At 35.0% G+C, this 22,658-nt stretch overlaps 1 protein-coding gene across 1 annotated transcript in view; it reads left to right on the top strand.

Moving 5' to 3' along the window:
- ADAMTS20 (ADAM metallopeptidase with thrombospondin type 1 motif 20) overlaps positions 1 to 22,658 on the top strand; it is a 207,060-nt gene that overhangs the window by 108,733 nt on the left and 75,669 nt on the right. Inside the window, exons 19-28 of the mRNA XM_029205295.1 lie at positions 4,063 to 4,189; positions 5,727 to 5,937; positions 6,071 to 6,235; positions 6,735 to 6,899; positions 7,881 to 8,000; positions 8,972 to 9,079; positions 10,131 to 10,295; positions 10,391 to 10,681; positions 11,522 to 11,683; positions 12,987 to 13,163. Of these exons, the coding sequence (XP_029061128.1) occupies positions 4,063 to 4,189; positions 5,727 to 5,937; positions 6,071 to 6,235; positions 6,735 to 6,899; positions 7,881 to 8,000; positions 8,972 to 9,079; positions 10,131 to 10,295; positions 10,391 to 10,681; positions 11,522 to 11,683; positions 12,987 to 13,163 (1,691 nt within the window). The remainder of the gene's footprint in view (positions 1 to 4,062; positions 4,190 to 5,726; positions 5,938 to 6,070; positions 6,236 to 6,734; positions 6,900 to 7,880; positions 8,001 to 8,971; positions 9,080 to 10,130; positions 10,296 to 10,390; positions 10,682 to 11,521; positions 11,684 to 12,986; positions 13,164 to 22,658) is intronic.

Below are 22,658 nucleotides of genomic sequence, written 5' to 3'. Positions count from 1 at the left end.
GCAGATCAGAACAGTATGGAAAAGAGCTGAGAGAAGGTAGGTGGCCAGAGGCAGTGATCACAGATGATGGAAACATGCGGGACATTTTAACAAACTGACCTCAAGGTGCCAAAGAAATTGTGGTATCCCGTTCAGAAAAAGGCACAGACTTTGTCCTGTGGTGTCGGGACAGGGCTGCCCGGATGATAGCGTGGAAACAGGCATTTCTGTTTGAGCAGTGTCTCCGGGGAGGGAGACTGAAGTAGATGATGCCAGGCTGACTGGGACAACGCTGTAAGTAGGAACAAAGCTTTAGGAACACAGGAGATGGAGGAATTCATTTTGACGAAAGACCCTAGTTATGCTTTATAGAAGAGAATTTCGGTTTGGGGAGCTGGGACAAGCATTCCAGCATAACTGGGTAAGCTGGTCTGTGGCAGTGGATATGGGGAGCTAGAAGAAACCTAAGTAACGGTTGAGTGAAAGAACATTTTAAAATGTGGGGAACACACCAAATAAAAAATAACAAGATCCAAATGAAAGGTGGGACGAGGCATTTTGAGATAGTTTGGAAGTCTGAACCAGGAGAGCTCTCTTGTGTGCAGGAGGAAAGGAGCTATTAAATCAATTGCCACAACATATACTATGATTATAGCTCCTTTGATGTGTGTGTGTAACTTTTGGGTTTCTTTAAAGTGAAGTTTCTTCAGTTTTGTTTACTTGTTTCCTGTGTACTGAAAATGATCAGTCCCCCAACTTTTTGTGAGTGCTATAAATTTTGTCTTAATATTTTGAAGCATATTATTCAATGTAGCAGTTTCAATTTTCCTTTATTTTCCCTCATCTGTTGCTCCTGTGGCCCTCTTCTCTCCTGCTGTAACTTGGCCGTGTTGCTTTTCAGGCCTGTTACACGGCTGTCATCATGCACTTTCCCTTTTTTATGTATTTGATTCCCTGTGTTCTAAATCCTATGAATTCCTCTTTTTATTTCCTCCATTGCGGGGAACATATCTGTCAGTACTTTCCTGAGAAAGAGAGGCAGGTTTTTGAAATTTTTTTTCTCTCTGAAAATAGCATTATTCTATTCGCGCATTGGATTGATAGCTTGGCTCATATAAAATTCTAAACTAGACTATTTTCCTTTAGAATGTTGAAAATCTTGTTTTCTGGCTCATTTTCTGATTTCCTGTGCTTGGATATGACACTTCCTGATGTGGAAGTTTTGTTTCTCCCCACCTTAATTCTGGTGGTGTGGAATATCAAGACAATGTGTGTCGGTGCGGCTTTTTTATTCGTCTATTTTCCTAGGTAATTAGGATGCATTCCAATAGGGAAACATAGATTCTTTGACTTGAGAAGTTTTGTGCATGATTTCTTTGATAATTTCTTCACGTTAAATTTTCTCTTCTATCTTTGTAAAATTTGTATTGTCTGGATATCCAGCCTCCTGGACTGATCTCTTATCTCCTAATTTCCTCTCCAAATGTACCTTGTTTTCTTAATGTTTCTTCTCAACAGCTTGCTTTTGTTTCATGGATGCAATACCCATGTCCTTGAGAGTATTAGTCTTGTAAGTTTCTTCTGCCCCCTGACATATCTATTTCATCTTAGTTCTGTTTTGCTTCTGCTTCTTTTGGTCTCTTTTGTGTGAGTGACTGTCCTAAAGTGTCTGCTGATCCTTTGCTGTTTGTTCATATTTAAGACTAAAGTATTAACTGAAAGTCCTGTGTTGGTTAGATAAGTCAACCCTCATTATAGAGTAATTGGATCTCTAAGTAGCCCTTTCTTGTGTCAATGGGGGAGAAGCCCCAAATGTCATTGTCATTTGACCTTTTTTCTTGGGCTGAAGAGTTTTCCAAGAGAGGAATTCTCCCATCTTCTGATGGTCAGTTAGGGGATGGGAGACACCATAAAAATTGGCTTGGAGCCAGAGGGAAATGGAGGGAGAGCCCAGTGGGCCTGGGTCTCATCATTCAGTATGGGACTTTTACTGAATACCCCTATTTTTAGTACAACTTCCCTTTTTAGTACAACTCCCTAACTTCCCTCAGCTGCTGTGTCTATGCCCTCAAGTTCACCTTCTCTAGAGCTTTGCTGTCCAATATGGTAGCCACTAGCCACATGTGGCTAGCCCATTGAAATGTGGTGTAAATGTGAAATGCACAATGAATTCTGTAGACTTAGTATGAAAAAAGAATGTAAAATGCATCATCAATAATGTTTACATTGCTATCAGGTGGAAATGATCCTATTTGGATATTTGGATACTTCTATCTTTTTACTTCTTAATGTCAGTACAAGACAATGTAAAATTACATATGGTTTACGTCATGTTTTTATTGGACAGTGCTGCTCTCGATGAGAAGGTAGGAGTCTGACCGATCTTCATAAATAGTATTCAGTCACTTCTCCATTTTTTCAGGCCTGCCCCTCACACATTCACCTGTTTAGAGGAACCTGGTGTTTTTGACTCCTGGACTTTGCTTGGATTCTGTGGCATGAATGGTTTGTTTCTTACTTTCTTCCTCCACGGCCTTAGATTTCAGCTTCCTTGGCTCTACTACAATAGTTATTTCCATCTTCTTTTCATATTCAGAATTTCCTTTTCTTGCCTACTGTGTTTCCTTCTTTATTCTTTTTGTTCCTTCAGGTTTTTGCCTTTTCAAAATTCTTTATAGTTACCTCAGATGGTATTTAGGAAGGAGCAGAGATAAAAATGCATGTTCATGTTTAACTAACTGAAAGTATACAGTTGAACTTGGATAAAACAGAAATTTGATCATGGCACTGATGGCTTAAACTTATTCCTGTCTCCTCATTGCAGAAAGTGCAAAGTTCAGTCTACTCTGGCCCCTGTGGCTTCTCTTAGTTTGCTTTTGCTGTGGTTATGCCCCATACAAACAACCGCCAAATCTCAATGACTTAGAACAACAAAGGTTTATTTCTCGCTCATACTATGTGTTGGCTGCTAATTGGCTCTGACTCTTCTCCAGCTTGGTATCTGCATCCATGTCATTTTTCAAAAAAAAATCAATAGACTTTATTTTTTTAAAGAAGTTTTAGGTTTAGGGCTTCCCTGGTGGCACAGTGGTTGAGAGTCCGCCTGCCGATGCAGGGGACATGGGTTCGTGCCCCAGTCCGGGAAGATCCCACATGCCGCGGAGCGGTTGGACCCGTGAGCCATGGCCACTGAGCCTGCGCATCCAGAGCCTGTGCTCCTCAACGGGAGAGGCCACAACAGTGAGAGGCCCGCGTACTGCCAAAAAAAAAAAGAAGTTTTAGGTTAACAGAAAGTACAGAAAATTTTCATATTCCCCCTTCTTCCATACCCTCTCTCCCCAGTTCCCCCATTATTATCATCTTGCGTTTGTGTTGCACATTTATTACAATTGATCCATTATTATTAACTAAAGTCTGTCCGTACTGCCTTTTTCATTCATGATTCCAGGCTGAAAGATCAGCCCCATCTGGGAAAGGCTGTTTTAGAGACGGAGGGAAAAGGGAAAGAGAGTTGGCAGAAGCATACCGTGGCTTTTAGAGCTTCTGCTTGGAACTGGAATAGGTCACATCCCCTTACAGGTGGTTGTCATAAGCCTGATGTCAATGGGCAGCGAAGTCTGCTCCTCCTATAGGAAGTTATAGTAATACTGTAGCAAGTGGAGACTGTAATTTTGTTACAGGGAAAAGGGAAGCAAATAATGGGTAACAGGGGTGTAGTGTATCATGTATTGTGTATCCTGTATCATGTATCGTCAGCACTGACCCTGGCCACTCAGTTCTCTATTAACAACACTTCAATACAGCTATAATAAATTTCTTTCTACTCCACACCTGTCCCACCTTCCCTTATGTCTCTCTACTAAGCAAACTCCTCAGTGTTTCAGGATTCAGCTTGCTTATTGCAGAAAGTCATTCCTGACTAGATCAATATGCTAGCCTATTTGTATGCTATGTTGGAATTTTTTTTTTTTTTTTGCTTTCTTAGCTTAATCCTTCAGGCTATTAGCAGAAGTAAATGATTATGCAACATCTCCTTATGTGAATTTTCCTTTAATTTTAAATTTTCATTTGGCTTTGGCCAAGGTCTTCATAGAAGAAAAATTATCTGTGTACGTAAGAGTGATCATATGGTAGTGTCTGATCAAAGATGTGACCACTTACCACTTCCATTGTTGGTGACTGAAAGGTGCAATACAGACTGTGAACTAAGGTAAGTAAAAGAGAAATAATGTATAATGTAACCAGGTTAAAATCAGTAAGTGAGGTAAGATGTAAGCATCTAGTGTAGTGCCTCTCACAGGGTGGACATGTAATTAATGTCTATCCTTTGCCCCTTCGGTTAAAAAACTTTAGACTCACTAACTTATTGTGAAACTCGGCAATTGGTTTGAGTTTTTTATTCATAGTATTTGCTGAGTTCCAGTATAGAGGCCTCAATATTTTGTGTAAGAAATCGAATCAAATTTGTCTGTAAAATAAATACAGGAAAACTCTAATCTGAAAACCTATGGTTTAAAGATCTGAAACCATACATTTTGTAGCACTATCCTATAATTCTCATTGAACTCATGAACCAATAAACTTTTAAAGTTTGAGGATTAATCAATAAATTGATTTCTATATCTTATCAGTATTTTGTCCATTAAACGTTAGGAACATGATCCTAGATCATGGCAGAAAGTTTGTTCTTCTAAAATTCTTGTTATTTGATTATCTGTGATGGGTCTTAGAGTGAAGCTAAGAGCAATAACCCCCATGTAGCAGGTGACAGTCAACTTTCAGGGATGGCCAGAACCTCTTTGACTCAGCAAGGATGAGAATTTTTATATATTTATGGTGGTATTTGAAGGCCTATAGTGAAAGGCTAATGACAGAACAGCCTGTACAAGGTGCATCCTCTACATTGCAGTAGAGTGAAGCACAGTGAAACCCTTGAGGTGCAGGTGGGATGGAAAGGAACTCCATGAATTCTCTTATCTGCTGTACTAGTGCACTCATATTGTCTGAGAGATTGCTAGACTGTAATTGAGATAATGTGGCTCAAACTGGCAGATTTTACTTGTGGAAAAAAATGTTTTCCCTGGAAACATGTCTAAAAATAGATTACTTGAGTTAATGAGAAAATGTGATATGCCTTACAAAAACCAAGTTTACCAACTTGTAAAGGCTTTATCTTTATTGATGTGTCATATTCCCAGATATTCCCTGTTCCTCAGTCAAATAAAGGTTGCATAGGGAGGCACTCCCTGATGATGAGCCAAATATATTCAGCTCTAGTCTTAAATCTTCTACTACGTAACTGAGCAATCTTGATCTCAACTAGTTGTTTTCAAAGGTCTAGCGGGAGGCGTGGGTTCCTAGGACCTCCAAAGCTGCCTCCAAGTGCCTGTATAGCTGGTTCCCTACTTCCGTCTTTAACCAGACTCTCCATGTTTATGTATTTGGAGTGCAAATTAGATTTTATTTGGAAAAAAGTAAGATTTCTGACAAGTCAGGCGTTCATACCATTTGAATGTACAGCACCTCTGGTCTTCATTTTCTCATCTATAAAATGAAAGTTTGGGCTGTGTGATGTCTAAGAAGTTTTCATCCCTAAATCAATGATACATCAAATATTTTTAGGTAGCTTGTCCATTAATTGCAACAAAATTTTAAAGATGAATGATATGCCTGAGTTTCTGTGAATCCATTTTTTAAATTGTGTTCATTGGCATACCTCCTAAGTGTAATAACATCATTTTTTGAAGGTGGCACATCATTGGCAAAAGTGAATGTTCATCCCTTTGTGGTCAAGGATATAAGTCATTGGACATCCACTGTATGAAGTATTCCATTCATAAAGGACATACTGTTCCAGTAGATGACCACTACTGTGGTGACCAGCTTAAACCTCCGACCCGAGAACCCTGCCATGGTGACTGTGTCTTAACAAGGTGGCATTATTCAGAATGGTCCCAGGTACAAAGAAAAAGATTGCTTAAGAAAAGTTGCTCCTTTTTTTTTTACCTCTAATTAAATATTTGTCACTCTAGAGTTTTGTTAAAATTTTAATTTTGTGTCCATTTGTCACCACTTTTCTTTTTTTAATCAGTGTTCCAGGAGTTGTGGAGGAGGGGAGAGGTCTCGAGAATCTTACTGTATAAATAACTTTGGCCACCGTCTTGCTGACAGAGAATGCCAGGAACTTCCCCGAGTGACAACTGAGAATTGCAATGAATTTTCCTGTCCCAGTTGGGCCACTAGTGAGTGGAGTGAGGTAACATTAAACCCATGAGGCTTAGAACTGTTATAACATTGTGTAGGAGAGCTTTGCAATTGAAGGCTATATAATTCAAAAAAATATTTCAATTTATTTCATCATGTGGTAAATAACTTTATCAAGGTAGTAAAACATTTAAAAATGGTTCGTTCTTTAACTGTTTACAATATCTGGCCAACAATGACATACTGATGTTTAATCTATAACCACTTTCATAGTGTCCACAGTAGGCTGAGATATACACTTGTTCTAAGGTTAGTTTTGTACCTTTGTTTCTGGAACAAATGGATGTTGCACTGGGATTTGGGCAGCAGAAGTTTGGGATGGCTGATTTTACCCCGTGTATATCTCTGATTTTTCTGAGGAGTAAAGGGAAAATGTCCTTAGGAATGGTCTTTCAACTATATTTGAATATGCAAATTGATCATTCATTATATATTTTGTAGGTATATGTGCTGACTAATACTGAAAATAATGGTCAGTTGTATTCTTACAGTGTCTTGTTACATGTGGAAAAGGAACAAGGCAGCGGCAGGTGTGGTGTCAACTGAATGAAGATCACTTGAGTGATGGCTTCTGTGATCCAAGCACCAAGCCTGAGTCTTTGAGACCATGTGAACTTCATGCATGTGCTTCCTGGCAAGTAGGACCATGGAGTTCTGTGAGTATATGATAAGGGTTTTTCTACTGTAATCCATCATTACAGAATAACACAGAACTTGTGGTGTATTCACTCTTTAGTGGCTGCATCTAAATTTGGGTGTTTTTTTGGAAAAAGATTCCTGAAATGTAAATCCCTACCTGCACAATTTTGTCAGTACTGCTAATGTTGCTGTGGTAAATATTCTAGCTTTGCTTTTTAATTCGGTTTTGTTAAGAAAAGTGCTACAAATTTTATGTTTTCACGAGGAACCATATTCAATATCCTGTAATAAACCGTAATGGAAAATAATATGAAAAAGAATATATATATAAATAACTGAATCACTTTGCTATACACCAGAAACTAACATAATGTTGTAAATCAACTATACTTCAATAAAAAATTTTTTATGCTTTCATCAGCTTTATTTAAACTATAGACATTTTCATGTTCGGTGTCTAAATTATTATCTTTACTGTATTTAGAGTAGGCATTGTTGGGAAGTTTTGCCAAACAGGCGGCTAGGAATCTGCTGGATGAGGGTGGGCAGCTTATTATCCTACACAGGTTGCCACAGTTGCTGGGAAACCTTCTCTCATCTGCCCTTTAACTCTGTCCTATGCTCTTCCTTTATCTCTTTGAAATTTACTTAGCGTATTAAATGACATGCATGCACCAGGTCGATTTTGAAAAGTATTTAGTTTCTCTAAACTGTATTGACTCTGCCTCCAAAATATCAGGCTTCTATTGATATTTTTACATGATAACTTTAAAGATATAATAATTGTCCATTTTAACTTCACTATTTTATTAGCATCTCCATAAATTTGAATAAAGATGTGTGTTGATTCAGTTTGCTCATTTTAAGTCTAGAATCTGGTATAAAGGACTAATAAAAATATCTACTGAAAGTATATTCTTAACTGTCTATTTACAAAGAAAATTACGTTTATGTAATTTTTGAACAATGGTGTTTGGTATCTGCTTATATTCTTTCAGTGCACAGCCACGTGTGGACAGGGGTACCAGATGCGTGCTGTGAAATGTGTCAATGAGCTACTTAGTGCAGTGCTAGATGATCGAGTGTGCCATGGAGCTAGTCGCCCAAGTGACAGGCAGGTAAAGGACACCTCTTCATGGATTATAAACAAAAATGTTTGATACAGGAGGATTATTGATATGTTAAAATTATTTCTCCATACGTATTTTTTCCATTTAAACTTCTATGCCTTAAAAATGTATGTGGGTGACTTCCCTGGTGGTCCAGTGGCAAAGGCTCCATGCTCCCAATGCAGGGGGCCTGGGTTCGATCCCTGGTTAGGGAACTAGATCCCGCATGCTGCAACTAAGACCTGGCACGGCCAAATAAATAAATAAATAAATATTTTTTACAAAAGGTATGTGGGCATCAGAAAGTATATTCTTGGTTTTGCCAGCTTTATTGATGCATTTTTTTTACTCTTTATCTGCCATTGGATCACTCATTTAACTTATATTTCCATCCTTTGAACTGCAGAAGGCTGAACCTCTAAAGCGTGTCGTACTGCCTAAGGGAGCATCCTGTGTTCATTCAGGAGGTTTCAGCTTAGTGGTATTTTTGAAGGACTATTACTCTGCTTTTCAACCATCAGGCAGAATCATCCAAACTTTAGCCTTCAGAGTCATACTATCCACTTCTAGCCCTTGATAATATTTTGTACATTTTTTTTTTTTTTTTGTGGTACGCGGGCCTCTCACTGCTGTGGCCTTTCCTGTTGCGGAGCACAGGCTCCGGATGCGCAGGCTCAGCGGCCATGGCTCACGGGCCCAGCCGCTCCGCGGCATGTGGGATTTTCCCGGACGGGGGCAACCGTGGCACGAACCCGCATCCCCTGCATCGGCAGGCGGACTCTCAACCACTGCGCCACCAGGGAAGCCCATATTTTGTACTTTTGAAAAATATAAACCTTTACATCGCTTCTTTGTAGTTTAGAGTGCAAATGTTCTTTACTTATATATGTGGAGGATGAAATGAAGTATAGGATTTAGTATAAAGCAGAATGTTAATTAATTCATTGATGTTTTGTGAGACCCATTTTTCTTTTGAACAGGACTGTATTGTTACACCTTGCCCAATTATCCCTAAAATTGGGGCCACTTCATTACCAGCCCTTCCCATGGGAAAGATAGCACAATGGCGATATGGTTCTTGGACCCCAGTAAGTGAATTCCTTTAAGAGGTACAGTGTTTCTACTATGGAGCCTTTCAGACATCCACAAAATAGTTGCTACAGATTTGCCAAATTAATGTATGCATTCATTCTTAGGTATTTTGATGAATATAAGGTTTAGAATTAGATAATTTAATGACTAAATCCTGTTCTGCCTTTCAAGAGCTCTGTGTCTCTGGGAAGAAATTTAAGTTTTCTAGCTCTATTTTCTGATCTACCAAATGGGGATGATAATATTTATTGATTATTTTTTTAACTTTTATTTTATTTTATTTTATTTTACAGCAGGTTCTTATTAGTTATCTATTTTATACATATTAGCGTATACATTTCAATCCCAATCTCCCAATTCATCCCACCACCACCCCCCCACTTTACCCCCTTGGTGTCCATACGTTTGTTCTCTACATCTGTGTCTCTATTTCTGCCTTGCAAACCAGTTCAGGGGATGATAATATTTATGTCCCAGGTTGTTATGAGAAGCAGATGTGATGCTTTTTATCAGCCTTTATTTAAACTACCACATATTCATGTTGTTTTTCTAAACTGAAGCCTTTAATCTATTTGGAGTATATACTCGCTTTAGTATATATGAAAATGTATACTAAATATATGAAAGATATATGAAAATATATGAAAGATATATTTTTAAGTTTCACATATTCTCTGAATATTTTAATTATGAGAGCCTATCTACTCTATTACCTAGGTCTTCAAAAGTTATCTTAAATGATATCTTAAGATTCTCTTACATAAAATATTTTCTGTTCTTTTTTAAATTTTGGCAATCAACTAATCAATATTCCTAGAAGCTGAGTATTTTGTTTCATTACCACAAATATCTGATTTGTGAAATTTATTTTCTAAACTCATTGGGATATTCACTGCCCTGTCTTTGACTCAGAAATGATGCCAGGTGATAGTATTTATAATTTAACTTTTTTCAATAAACTTGAGGTTTAGAAATTTGAACAAGAGCCAAGTGTAAGGGATGTGGAAATGTCCTGTATAACTCCTTGGTATTATTCAATTTTTTTAGTGCTCTGTGTCTTGTGGAAGAGGGAATCAAGCCCGCTATGTAAGCTGTCGTGATGCTCACGATGGAATAGCAGATGAATCATATTGTGCCCACTTACCCCGACCGGCTGAAATAGCTGTCTGTTTTAGCCCTTGTGGAGAGTGGCAAACAGGGAATTGGTCACCTGTAAGTATTTTTGTGTGAAAAAAATGAAATGAAAAATTTAAATATAATACTTGCTATTTAAGATAATATAGTTTATTGGCTGAATTTGTGATCAGTGTTCAGCTTCCTGTGGCCATGGAAAAACAACTCGACAAGTTTTATGCATCAGCTATCATCAGCCAATTAATGAGAACTACTGTGACCCTGAAGTCCGCCCTGTGATAGAACAAGAATGTAACCTGGCAGCCTGCCCTCCCACATACAGCCACTTTCCGAGTTCCTCTGAGCAGCCAAGCCATTTACCAGGCAGGAATTTTCCATTAACTCACAAACCGGAAGATAATCAAAATCAGGGGGTCCATCCATCAATCAGAGGAAACCAGTGGAGAACAGGACCATGGGGATCAGTAAGCCCTCTTTATTGAGTTATACTAATTCTGTAATTTTGTTATGTTATATGGCCTTTTAACAGATATGTATGTAATGACATCAAATGCTTTTAATGCTAAATTTTTCTGAAGATCAGTAGTTTAAATCTTAAAAGGATTAAGCAATTTTTGATGCAGATTACAAATCCCCAGAGTTCTTATTGAATTATACAGTAATGTGATATTATGATTACAGAGGAATGCACTTGAAAACAATCTCAGAGTTTATTATAGTAAAAATAAAAGAAAATCTTTTAAGTGTTAAGACTACCAGTGTTTATGAAGAAAAAAGCCCCCAAAACCCAGAAATTACTCTGATAGCAGTGCAGTAAGCTGGAATAAAATCATGATTACTAGAAAAGGTACAACTGTGGTTCATATTTTATATGAGAGTAAAGATACCAAATAAAGAAAAACAATGTGAAAGTTTAGTAACTTAACATTATCTTTTGGTTTTTTTCCTTCTTAGTAAGACCTGAAAACTTTAATTCCTTTTTACTTAACACTTAGGACAAGGGTGAATTTCCTTTTGCAAGCTTTAAAACGTCACCTTTCCATCAACAAATTCTAATGAAACCCCTAGTTAAAACCCAACTGTTGGTTATGTTGGGTTAAATAAAACACATTATGTATTAAAAAAAAAAACCCAAGTGTTTTTTGACAGATATTCTTGATTCAAATTATTATTCCAATGAGGGGGGCTTTAACGTGGAGAGCTTGAATTTGAGTCCAAGTACTGATTTTTTGTGGGGTTTTTTTGATGTAATTTTGTGCCATGGAGTCTGCAGTTTGTGTGTTCCTGTGTTCCATCCTTTTCAGTGCTCTAGCAGTTGTGCTGGAGGTATTCAGCGTAGAGCTGTGGTTTGCCAGGATGAAAATGGACAAAGTGCCAGTTACTGCAATGCAGCCTCCAAACCCCCAGAATCAAAGCATTGTGATTCGGGGCCTTGTCCACGGTGGAGCTACGGAAGCTGGGGAGAAGTAAGTCATACTATCTCCTAAACTTGTGGAGATTATGACATCTCCCAAGACTGAAAGTTAAGCACTTCATATTGTTACTGTTGGATAATCTTACTTCACTGTCCTACAGAGAAAAGATTTTTTTTTTAATTGAGCCAGTAAAAATATGTTCTTTTAATAGACATTGTGTCATGGTATAAATCACTCATTCATGATAGGAAACATATACTCCAGATTTTTAACAGAATCCTTTGTGCTAGCAAATAGGTCTGTGACCTACTAAAACCTCTCTAAAAGTAGTATATTATTGTTTTAATTTCTTAGAAAATTAGACGGATATAGACAATTAGAGTGATATATAGGCATGTTTATATCCTTATATCCATGTCAAATGAAGGCTGAACCATTCATTTGGTGAATCTTAAATGGAGAGCTGTCAATTATTGAGTGCTTTCTTCATGTCCTGGCATTCTTTTAGGCACTGGGATTATGAAGATAGTTTTAAAAATGGTTATAATGAATACTAATTCCACCTATATTATGCATGAGAAAGAAGAAGGACTTATATTGGCTTTGGATGAATAAAACAAACTGCCTAATTTAATAGTCAGATATTTTTGCTGAATGATTTTAGTACATATTTTCTCTCCATAAGGAGTTTGGAAATCATTGTTTAAAGATACACTCTGACCAGGTGCTAATAAATAGCAAGTACCTCTTTAAAATGTACTTTTACTATTTTCCAAAATGAAAGTAACTTTTTAATTTCTGAGTTAAATCTCATAGTGAAAATTCAAATAAAATGAAAAATTGTGAAAAGATAAGAACTTTTAGCATTTGATACATTTCCTGCCAGACTTTTGTTCTGTATGGGTTCCAGAAATAGGTTCATACTATACATGCCACTTTGCCATCTGCTGTTTTCATGTAATATATATATACTGAACATCTTTCTATGTTTATAAATTTTGATCTCCCTTATTAGCTTTCATGGCTACACAGCCATCTTTTGATAGGATACCATACATTATGTAGTTAATACCTATTACAGTACCAATTCTCAAAATTTTGTCTTTTTAAAAAAATTATAGAACTAAAACTTTGATTTATTTTTTACCCAGGAAGAAATGTTGAGAATTATAAGGATTCTTATATTTCTTATATAAGAATGTAAATATATTCTTATATATTTCTTATAATTATAAGATTATAAGAAAGGATAACTTTAAACTCTAGCAATACTGATTATGTACTCAACATTGAATAAAGCAATATAATATTCTTTTTGAAGCCACATAGTTTTGATTTTTCTTCTTATTTTTAGTGTACACAAACATGTGGAGGAGGAATAAAATCACGATTCGTAATATGCCTATTTCCCAATGGCCAAATGTCACGAGAGCAAAACTGTGAAATCTTAAACAAGCCACCTAGTGTGGTACAATGTCATGTGCATGCTTGCCCTGATGATGTATCATGGCATCGGGGACCATGGAAATCGGTACGATAGTATTCTTATTTTTATCCTTCTGTTTCGTTTTGTTTTTCTATGTTCCTTTTACTTTAATTTCCTCTCTTCATAAATTGTGATGCACATATTTTATCTTCTGATGTTTTTTAAAGTAGACCTTTGGCCCTCTTGGCTTGATAGTTTGAAGAAGAATCATTCAATTTCAAGTACTGTAATATATATGTATATATATATATAATAGTTTTATATGTATTTATTTTTTTATAAGTGAATTTTGAACCGTAGCACTATTCTAATGACAGTATCTTTCTCCAGTACACCTTTGGCTTGCCCACAAATTAATTGGAAATATTTTACTATTTACATTTGTGCATAATGTTAACATTGTGCTTATAACAATGGCGAGTTAAGGCTGTGTCTTGTTTGAGTATATAACTGTTTGTGGCTTTTGTCTGTCAATGTCCAATAACTGATCTAAAAGCAAGTAACATTCTTGTTTTTATCATTGTTAAACTTAGTATTTTGTTTGGAAATGTGAAAATATTGTATTAAAAAATATAGAGAAATTTACTTACACAAAGTAAATTAATTGTTTACAGTTTGTCACATACATCATGGAAAAGTATGATTTATATAGTAGCTTATAAGAATATTCATTTCTTCCACTGTGTGGAGTTACTGTGTTTTGAACTGTTTTAATTTTTTATTTTTTTTGGAGCCATAGACAAAATTCATAAATATTTATGAATGATTAATTTCCTCTAGTATTTTTCAAATACCAGGCTTTGAAGAATAATTAATATATAAATATATTGAAATTAGCATTTTGGTCACTTGATATTTTAAATCATGAACAACTAAGTATACTTCTCTCAGGTGAAAAACTGATTGGAGTCTATAATCTATTTATAATTAAATTTATAAAGTTAAACAGTTCTTTATTTGGAAAATAATTATAACTCTGTTTTTATATCCAACCCTGATGTGTACACTTGTTTTACTTCACCCAAGTCAAAGCTTTATGATGAAATGTAAACCTGTTTCAATTCATGCTATTTGAAGAACAGGTCAAGTTCCAGTTCAGGCTGAAATTCATCTTTAGAGTCAGTGTGACTGATACAAAACAACAGAACATTTTAACTTTATAGGAGAATCTTAAAGTTAAATGGCTGCATTAGAAGTAGAGAGCCATTACTTTTCAGGAACTAAAAAAAAACGTATTTTGCTATGGAAAGCATTCACATATTTACTTAATAAAATGTTCACTGACCATCTGCTATATCCTAGGTACTGTGCTACAGGAATAATAAAGACATATTTCTTACCCCTATGGAGTTTACAGTTTAGTTGGAGAGATGTGAAATACTGTAGGAACTCACTATAAAGATATTTTTTGCTAGTCATTTTAGATTGGAAATTCACTTTCTCCTTACTATATCTCTGTTACATTTTCTTTCATTTTATTGGTTTAATTTGCAAGCCTAGTTCTTAATAAGACTTAATCCATAGATTGCCTTCTTGGAATTTTGCCTCAATTAGGAAAGCAGACACGAAGGTTTTATTTTCCCCACTCGTTCATGAATTCATTAATTCACGAAGCATTAGACATTTACTTATGTCTCCTGCTTTGTGCTAGATATTGAAGTTCCTAAAATTAAGTGCTTTTGAATCAGATTTTCTATTTCAGGGGTCAGCAAACTATGAAATCTGGCCCATTGCCTATTTTTGTAAATAAGTTTTATTGGAACACAGTCATGCACAACGTTTTATGTATTATCTATGGCTGCTTTTGCACTACAAAGCAGAGTTCATTAGTTGCAATAGAGACTGGCCCTCAAAGCCTGAAATATTTACTATTTGGTCCTTTCTGGGGAAAGCTTGTTGACTCCTGTTCTATTTAATAACATTATAAAACTTTTAAAATTTAATGTAAAATGTACTTAAAGTTATAGCATATTAGAATTGCAAATATTCATTTGGGGTCAGTTTTAGATGTTTTTGATCCTTTAACATTTTAAAATACCTTAATGTTTATCAATCTTCTCTACATATTCACTTTAATATTCACATAATTTTTCCCCAGCTTTATTGAGATATATATGGTCATATTGTATAAGTTTAAGGTGTACAACATCACACAATATTTCTTGTATTGGAATAATATCTAATACTACATTCCAATATATTTGTGTCATGTTATTTTTTTGTATGTAAATGATGTCATAAGTGAAAAACCTGAATGTTCATTAAAGACTCTGTGTAGACGTAACTTTTTTCAACCTCACAAAAAACAAATGACCAAGAAAACAATAACCACAAATTAAAAAATATAAGACAGAAATATAAAAGCCTTCAATTATTTAATACATGTCTGTTCCACAAAGGAGTTCATTGACTAATTCAGTCTTTGCACTAGGAAAGAACTGTAATTTTTTTGATAAATTGAAGATAAAAATTTAAAAGTCACAGTAGATGTATATATCAGAATTTTTATAAACTTTATTTATTAACTTTTTATAGGTATAAAGTAAATATATATCATTAGAGTACCTGGATTTCTTATTATATGAAGAATTTTATTCCTTAAATTAGCCTTTTATATTAAAAGGATTTAAGTGATCTGAAGTTTTGTTGTTAAAACCAGATATAACACTTTACCTCTTTCAGTGTTGTTACATATTAGCCAAATTTCAGAATACCTCTAATTAACATATCAGGTTGATATTCTTTCATGTATAACTTTAATTTCAGATCCTATTTACTAGGTTAGAAAATTAAGAAATGTATGTGTATGTATATATATACGTGTGTGTGTGTGTATATATATATATATATATACACACATATATGAATGACATGAAATCTTAAACACTTTTCATTTTAAAGCAAAATTAAAATACCAGGTGCTAAATCATTAAAATGTAACTAGGAAAAAAGTTGTAAATATACATTTAAATTTTCTCCATGTTGGAAACCTTGTGTTGTAATAATTTATAAGCATGATTAAAGAAAGTAATAAATAAATCTTAACGTCTGTCTGTTAATTTAATGACTGCATTTTTGTGATTAGTCAATGTGAAATGCTTGTATTTTAACCCTTGCTTATTAATGATGTGTTGTGGCTTTGTGCTTTGCATAATTCACATGTATGTTATATTTTCATTCCTTGGATCAATACCTAAAATGTTTTAAGTCACTGAACAGATCCTGTATTATAATGAATGCCTCTTTTCTTTTCATGTATTTTTCTTAAATAACAAATTGTTAATTTTTCTTATTAAACATTTAATTGTTGAATAGTATATGTTTTCATAATTTTACTGAGTATATGTATAAGCTACTGCTATTTTTCAGATAATCCTATTAGAAACTAACATTGGTATTTAAAAATAAGATTTATTGTTGACTATCAATTTTTAAATACTAGAAGTTTTAATATTCTTTTCATATATTATAAATAATGAATAAAAATTTGTGATGTAAGCAAATTTATTTAGTAAGTTAACAATAGATGTGCTCTTGCCCAGGGTAGTCTTTAAAAGATGAGTAAAAGTTTTATTTTTCCTTTATATTGTAAGGGGCACTACATGTAACATAAACTATTCTAGCAAATGCTCTTTAAATAAATTTATATTAACTTATCTTTATTTCCCCCTAAACCTCATTTAAGTGACTTATTTTCCTAGAATATGCCTACATAAAATGAATATTTTTTTTTTCCCTACATAAAATGAATTCATGTTTGGTTAGAAAATGATGTGTATTCCATTGTGTTCTGGGGTTAATAATGATCACACAGAGGTAAAGAGAGTATTTTTCCCATTCAAGATTGTTTTTTCCTCTAAAAATGAGAAAATTATTTTTTAAAAAGGAAAGCTTGATACTTGAACCCTCTTGATGCTAGTCCTTTTCCCCAAGTGTCTCTTTTTAAAATAATACCCTCCTGTAGCCTTGTGTTAAAAAAAATATATATGTGTGTATATATATAGAGAGAGAGCACTAAATTTCTAATATGATACAACAGAATGCGACAAATAGAGGCGCTTTCAGAAATGAGCATGGGGTAGCCATACACACCTAGTAAATCTGCAGTTTGTCAATTTAACAGTTTTGTGTAACAAAAGAACACTGAGGGACTGAGCAGAGGGGTCAGGCAGCCTCTTAAACTGTGGCTCCCACTCAAGGTGGAATGTACTCGGGAAGGAACTTGTTACTGGCTCCACTGCTCCTAAGACCAGAATCAGCCAGGGGAACAAAATGTGTGGGGAAATGGTTTCAAGAAACTGTCAATTCTTTGTAAAGTGGAGTGTTCAGTAAAACAATTTATAGTAATCAGTTATTTTCGTAAATTTGGAAAAGATACATGCAAGTATAGCAACAGACTGGTAATCTATTTTATTTCCAATTTATCATAGAAATCTGTTGAAATAATGTTTCCATTTATTATATTGCCATATCATTCTATGGTACATTCATCAGCTCTCCCCCAAATTATGAGCATCCCCTACATGTTCGGCATTGTGTTAGTCACTAGACGTAAATCAGGCACAGTCCTTGTGTACAAGGAGTTTGCAGTTTAGTGGTGAAGGTACCAGATAAACAGATGATCAGAAGCAGAATGGGATTCCTATCTTATTTCAGTAACAACTTTGTGATTTATAATATTGAAGACTCATAATATCGGGGGCTCAATAGATTATAATTATCCAAGAATTGGTAATAAGAATTGTATTTGAAAGCATAGTAATTATTCCAGTAGATCCTTCTAGAAAGCCTTAACTAGAAGGAGGTATTCCATTATAACCTGGCTAGAGATGAGTGGCGTCCAAGTCTCTGTGCTAGAAGAATAGGTTAGTTTTTGCCTAATCACAGCATCTTTTTCTTTTCTCTGTGTGTGTGCATAAATTTCATGAATCACCGAAAGGGAGAATGTAGACTGATTTATAGTTTGCCCTAGATATGATGCTTTGAAAATAATTTTGGAGATATAAATGGACCTTGCAGGTTTGAAATGTGTGACTTAGGAAAAATTTAAGGAGATAATGTAATGATGAGAATGTAAAAAAACATACTTGTAAGTGTGTTTGGTTGAGTGAAGTTAGAATGTAGAGTTTAAAATAACTCTAAAAAAACATGTCAACGTGAAATGGTGATACTGCTATATTTTTCTTTATATGAAGAAAATGGATGGTCATGTTTCCATTGTAATTCTATTTTCCCAGACATAATGCTTCAGAATGTTTAAGAATTTCTGGAAATAGATTTTTAGATGTTTTAGAAGAACAGTCTCAGTATTCTACAATATCTATGTGCTGTATGAGATATACAGGCATTGTTAATATTAGTGCATTTATTAGATCCCTAATTTTTTGTTATAATTTTGTGTCAACTTTCGGTAGACTGAAAATCAGATTTTAGTTCCTATATAATTACAACAGAGTCAAGCATTAACACTTTAAAGAGTCTATTTGACATTTTCTAGACAATTTCTAATTTTTAATTATACATACATTTCTCAGTAAAATATTTTGATCACATACCCTTATATATTATTATATATCTATACATTGCAAGCATAAACTAATATATAAATGTGATTTATAGAACATATAAATTTAAAAGGATAAGATGAATATTAAATATATTTTTAATTTTATGGATAATAAAGTTTTTCTCTCAGTGAACTATTATTGTACTCATCTCATGTTTAAAAAGTGGTAGAATGTTTCATTAGTTTGAAAATCTTGTTTTAGTACTGTTAGAGCAATTCAAAAGTCTGGTTTATTCCAATATGTGATTTCAGTAGCTTCCATAGCTGAAAAAATTACTTTGCTAAATGCATACCTCCATATAGCAAAGTTTATCACTGGATGTTCCTGTTATAAACTAGTCATTGATTTTAAATCATTGGATCATACCAGTTATTTTAAAAATTTTATTGAAAATTGACGAATTTCCATTTTCCATTCTGTCATTTGCTTCTTGAAAAGTACTGGAAGGGGTTATATCTTTATATTTTAACAAATACTGGGTTTTTTTTTTTTTATTGGAGTATAATTGCTTTACAATGGTATGTTAGTTTCAGCTTCACAACAAAATGAGTCAGTTATATATATACATATGTTCCCATATCTCTTTCCCCTTGCGTCTCCCTCCCTCCCACCCTCCCTATCCCACCCCTCCAGGCGGTCACAAAGCACCGAGCTGATCTCCCTGTGCTATGCGGCTGTGTCCCACTAGCTATCTACCTTACGTTTGGTAGTGTATATATGTCCATGCCTCTCTCTCGCTTTGTCACAGTTTACCCTTCCCACTCCCCATAGCCTCAAGTCCATTCTCTAGTAAGTCTGTGTCTTTATTCCTGTTTCACCCCTAGGTTTTTCATGACATTTTTTTTTCTTAAATTCCATATATTTGTGTTAGCATACGGTATTTGTCTTTCTCTTCTCTTTGTGACTTACTTCACTCTGTATGACAGACTCTAGGTCCATCCACCTCATTAAATTAGCTCAATTTCGTTTCTTTTTATGGCTGAGTAATATTCCATTGTATATATGTGCCACATCTTCTTTATCCATTCATCTGATTATGGACACTTAGGTTGTTTCCATCTCTGGGCTATTGTAAATAGAGCTGCAATGAATATTGTGGTACATGACTCTTTTTGAATTATGGTTTTCTCAGGGTACGTGCCCAGTAGTGGGATTGCTGGGTCATATGGTAGTTCTATTTGTAGTTTTTTAAGGAACCTCCATACTGTTCTCCACAGTGGCTGTATCAATTTACATTCCCACCAACAGTGTAAGAGGGTTCCCTTTCCTCCACACCCTCTCCAGCATTTATTGTTTCTAGATTTTTTGATGATGACCATTCTGACTGGTGTGAGATGATATCTCATTGTAGTGTTGATTTGCATTTCTCTAATGATTAGTGATGTTGAGCATTCTTTCATGTGTTTGTTGGCAGTCTGTATATCTTCTCTGGAGAAATGTCTGTTTAGGTCTTCTGCCCATTTTTGGATTGGGTTGTTTGTTTTTTTGTTATTGAGCTGCATGAGCTGCTTATAAATTTTGGAGATTAATCCTTTGTCAGTTGCTTCATTTGCAAATATTTTCTCCCATTCTGAGGGTTGTCTTTTGGTCTTGTTTATGGTTTCCTTTGCTGCGCAAAAGCTTTGAAGTTTCATTAGGTCCCATTTGTTTATTTTTGTTTTTATTTCCATTACTCTAGGAGGTGGGTCAAAAAGGACCTTGCTGTGATTTATGTCGTAGAGTGTCCTGCCTATATTTTCCTCTAAGAGTTTGATAGTTTCTGGCCTTACATTTAGGTCTTTAATCCATTTTGAGCTTATTTTTGTGTATGGTGTTAGGGAGTGATTTAATCTCATACTTTTACATGTTGCTGTCCAGTTTTCCCAGCGCCACTTATTGAAGAGGCTGTCCTTTCTCCACTGTACATTCCTGCCACCTTTATCAAAGATAAGGTGACCATATGTGCGTGGGTTTATCTCTGGGCTTTCTTTCCTGTTCCATTGATCTATCTTTCTGTTTTTGTGCCAGTACCATACTGTCTTGATTACTGTAGCTTTGTAGTATAGTCTGAAGTCAGGGAGCCTGATTCCTCCAGCTCTGTTTTTCGTTCTCAAGATTGCTTTGGGTATTCAAGGTATTTTGTGTTTCCATACAAATTGTGAAATTTTTTGTTCTAGTTCTGTGAAAAATGCCAGTGGTAGTTTGATAGGGATTGCATTGAATCTGTAGATTGCTTTGGGTAGTAGAGTCATTTTCACAATGTTGATTCTTCCAATCCAAGAAGATGGTATATCTCTCCATCTATTTGTATCATCTTTAATTTCTTTCATCAGTGTCTTATAATTTTCTGCATACAGGTCTTTTGTCTCCTTAGGTAGGTTTATTCCTAGGTATTTTATTCTTTTTGTTGCAGTGGTAAATGGGAGTGTTTTCTTGATTTCACTTTCAGATTTTTCATCCTTAGTGTATAGGAATGCCATAGATTTCTGTGCATTAATTTTGTATCCTGCTACTTTACCAAGTTCATTGATTAGCTCTAGTAGTTTTCTGGTAGCATCTTTAGGATTCTCTATGTATAGTATCATGTCATCTGCAAAGAGTGACAGCTTTACTACTTCTTTTCCCATTTGGATTCCTTTTATTTCCTTTTCTTCTCTGATTGCTGTGGTTAAAACTTCCAAAACTATGTTGAATACGAGTGGTGAGAGTGGGCAACCTTGTCTTGTTCCTGATCTTAGTGGAAATGCTTTCAGTTTTTCACCATTGAGGACGATGTTGGCTGTGGGTTTGTCATATATGGCCTTTATTATGTTGAGGAAATTTCCCTCTATGCCTACTTTCTGCAGGGTTTTTATCATAAATGGGTGTTGGATTTTGTCAAAAGCTTTCTCTGCATCTATTGAGATGATCATATGGTTTTTCTCCTTCAATTTGTTAATATGGTGTATCACGTTGATTGATTTGCGTATATTGAAGAATCCTTGCATTCCTGGAATAAACCCCACTAGTTCATGTTGTATGATCCGTTTAATGTGCTGTTGGATTCTGTTTGCTAGTATTTTGTTGAGGATTTTTGCATCTATGTTCATCAGTGTTATTGGCCTGTAGTTTTCTTTCTTTGTGACATCCTTGTCTGGTTTTGGTATCAGGGTGATGGTGGCCTCGTAGAAGGAATTTGGGAGTGTTCCTCCCTCTGCTATATTTTGGAAGAGTTTGAGAAGGATAGGTGTTAGCTCTTCTCTAAATGTTTGATAGAATTCGCCTGTGAAGCCATCTGGTCCTGGGCTTTTGCTTGTTGGAAGATTTTTAATCACAGTTTCAATTTCAGTGCTTGTGATTGGTCTGTTCATATTTTCTGTTTCTTCCTGATTCAGTCTTGGCAGGTTGTGCCTTTCTAAGAATTTGTCCATTTCTTCCAGGTTGTCCATTTTATTGGCATAGAGTTGCTTGTCGTAATCTCTCATGATCTTTTGTATTTCTGCAGTGTCAGTTGTTACCTCTCCTTTTTCATTTCTAATTCTATTGATTTCAGTCTTCTCCCTTTTTTTCTTGTTGAGTCTGGCTAATGGTTTATCAATTTTGTTTATCCTTTCAAAAACCAGCTTTTAGTTTTATTGATCTTTGCTATCGTTTCCTTCATTTCTTTTTCATTTATTTCTGATCTGATTTTTATGATTTCTTTCCTTCTGCTAACTTTGGGGTTTTTTTGTTGTTCTTTCTCTAGTTGCTTGAGGTGCAAGGTTAGGTTGTTTATTCGAGATGTTTCCTGTTTCTTAAGGTAGGATTGTATTGCTATAAACTTCCCTCTTAGAACTGCTTTTGCTGCATCCCATAGATTTTGAGTTGTCGTGTCTCCATTGTCATTTGTTTCTAGGCATTTTTTGATTTCCTCTTTGATTTCTTCAGTGATCACTTCGTTATTAAGTAGTGTATTGTTTAGCCTCCATGTGTTTGTATTTTTTACAGATCTTTTCCTGTAATTGATATCTAGTCT

Source organism: Monodon monoceros, unplaced genomic scaffold, assembly GCF_005190385.1.
Source record: "Monodon monoceros isolate NGI ecotype Baffin Bay Population unplaced genomic scaffold, NGI_Narwhal_1 Super_Scaffold_6, whole genome shotgun sequence".
NCBI classification, from domain to species: Eukaryota; Metazoa; Chordata; class Mammalia; order Artiodactyla; family Monodontidae; genus Monodon; species Monodon monoceros.
This window is presented reverse-complemented; position numbering and strand designations above follow the sequence as displayed.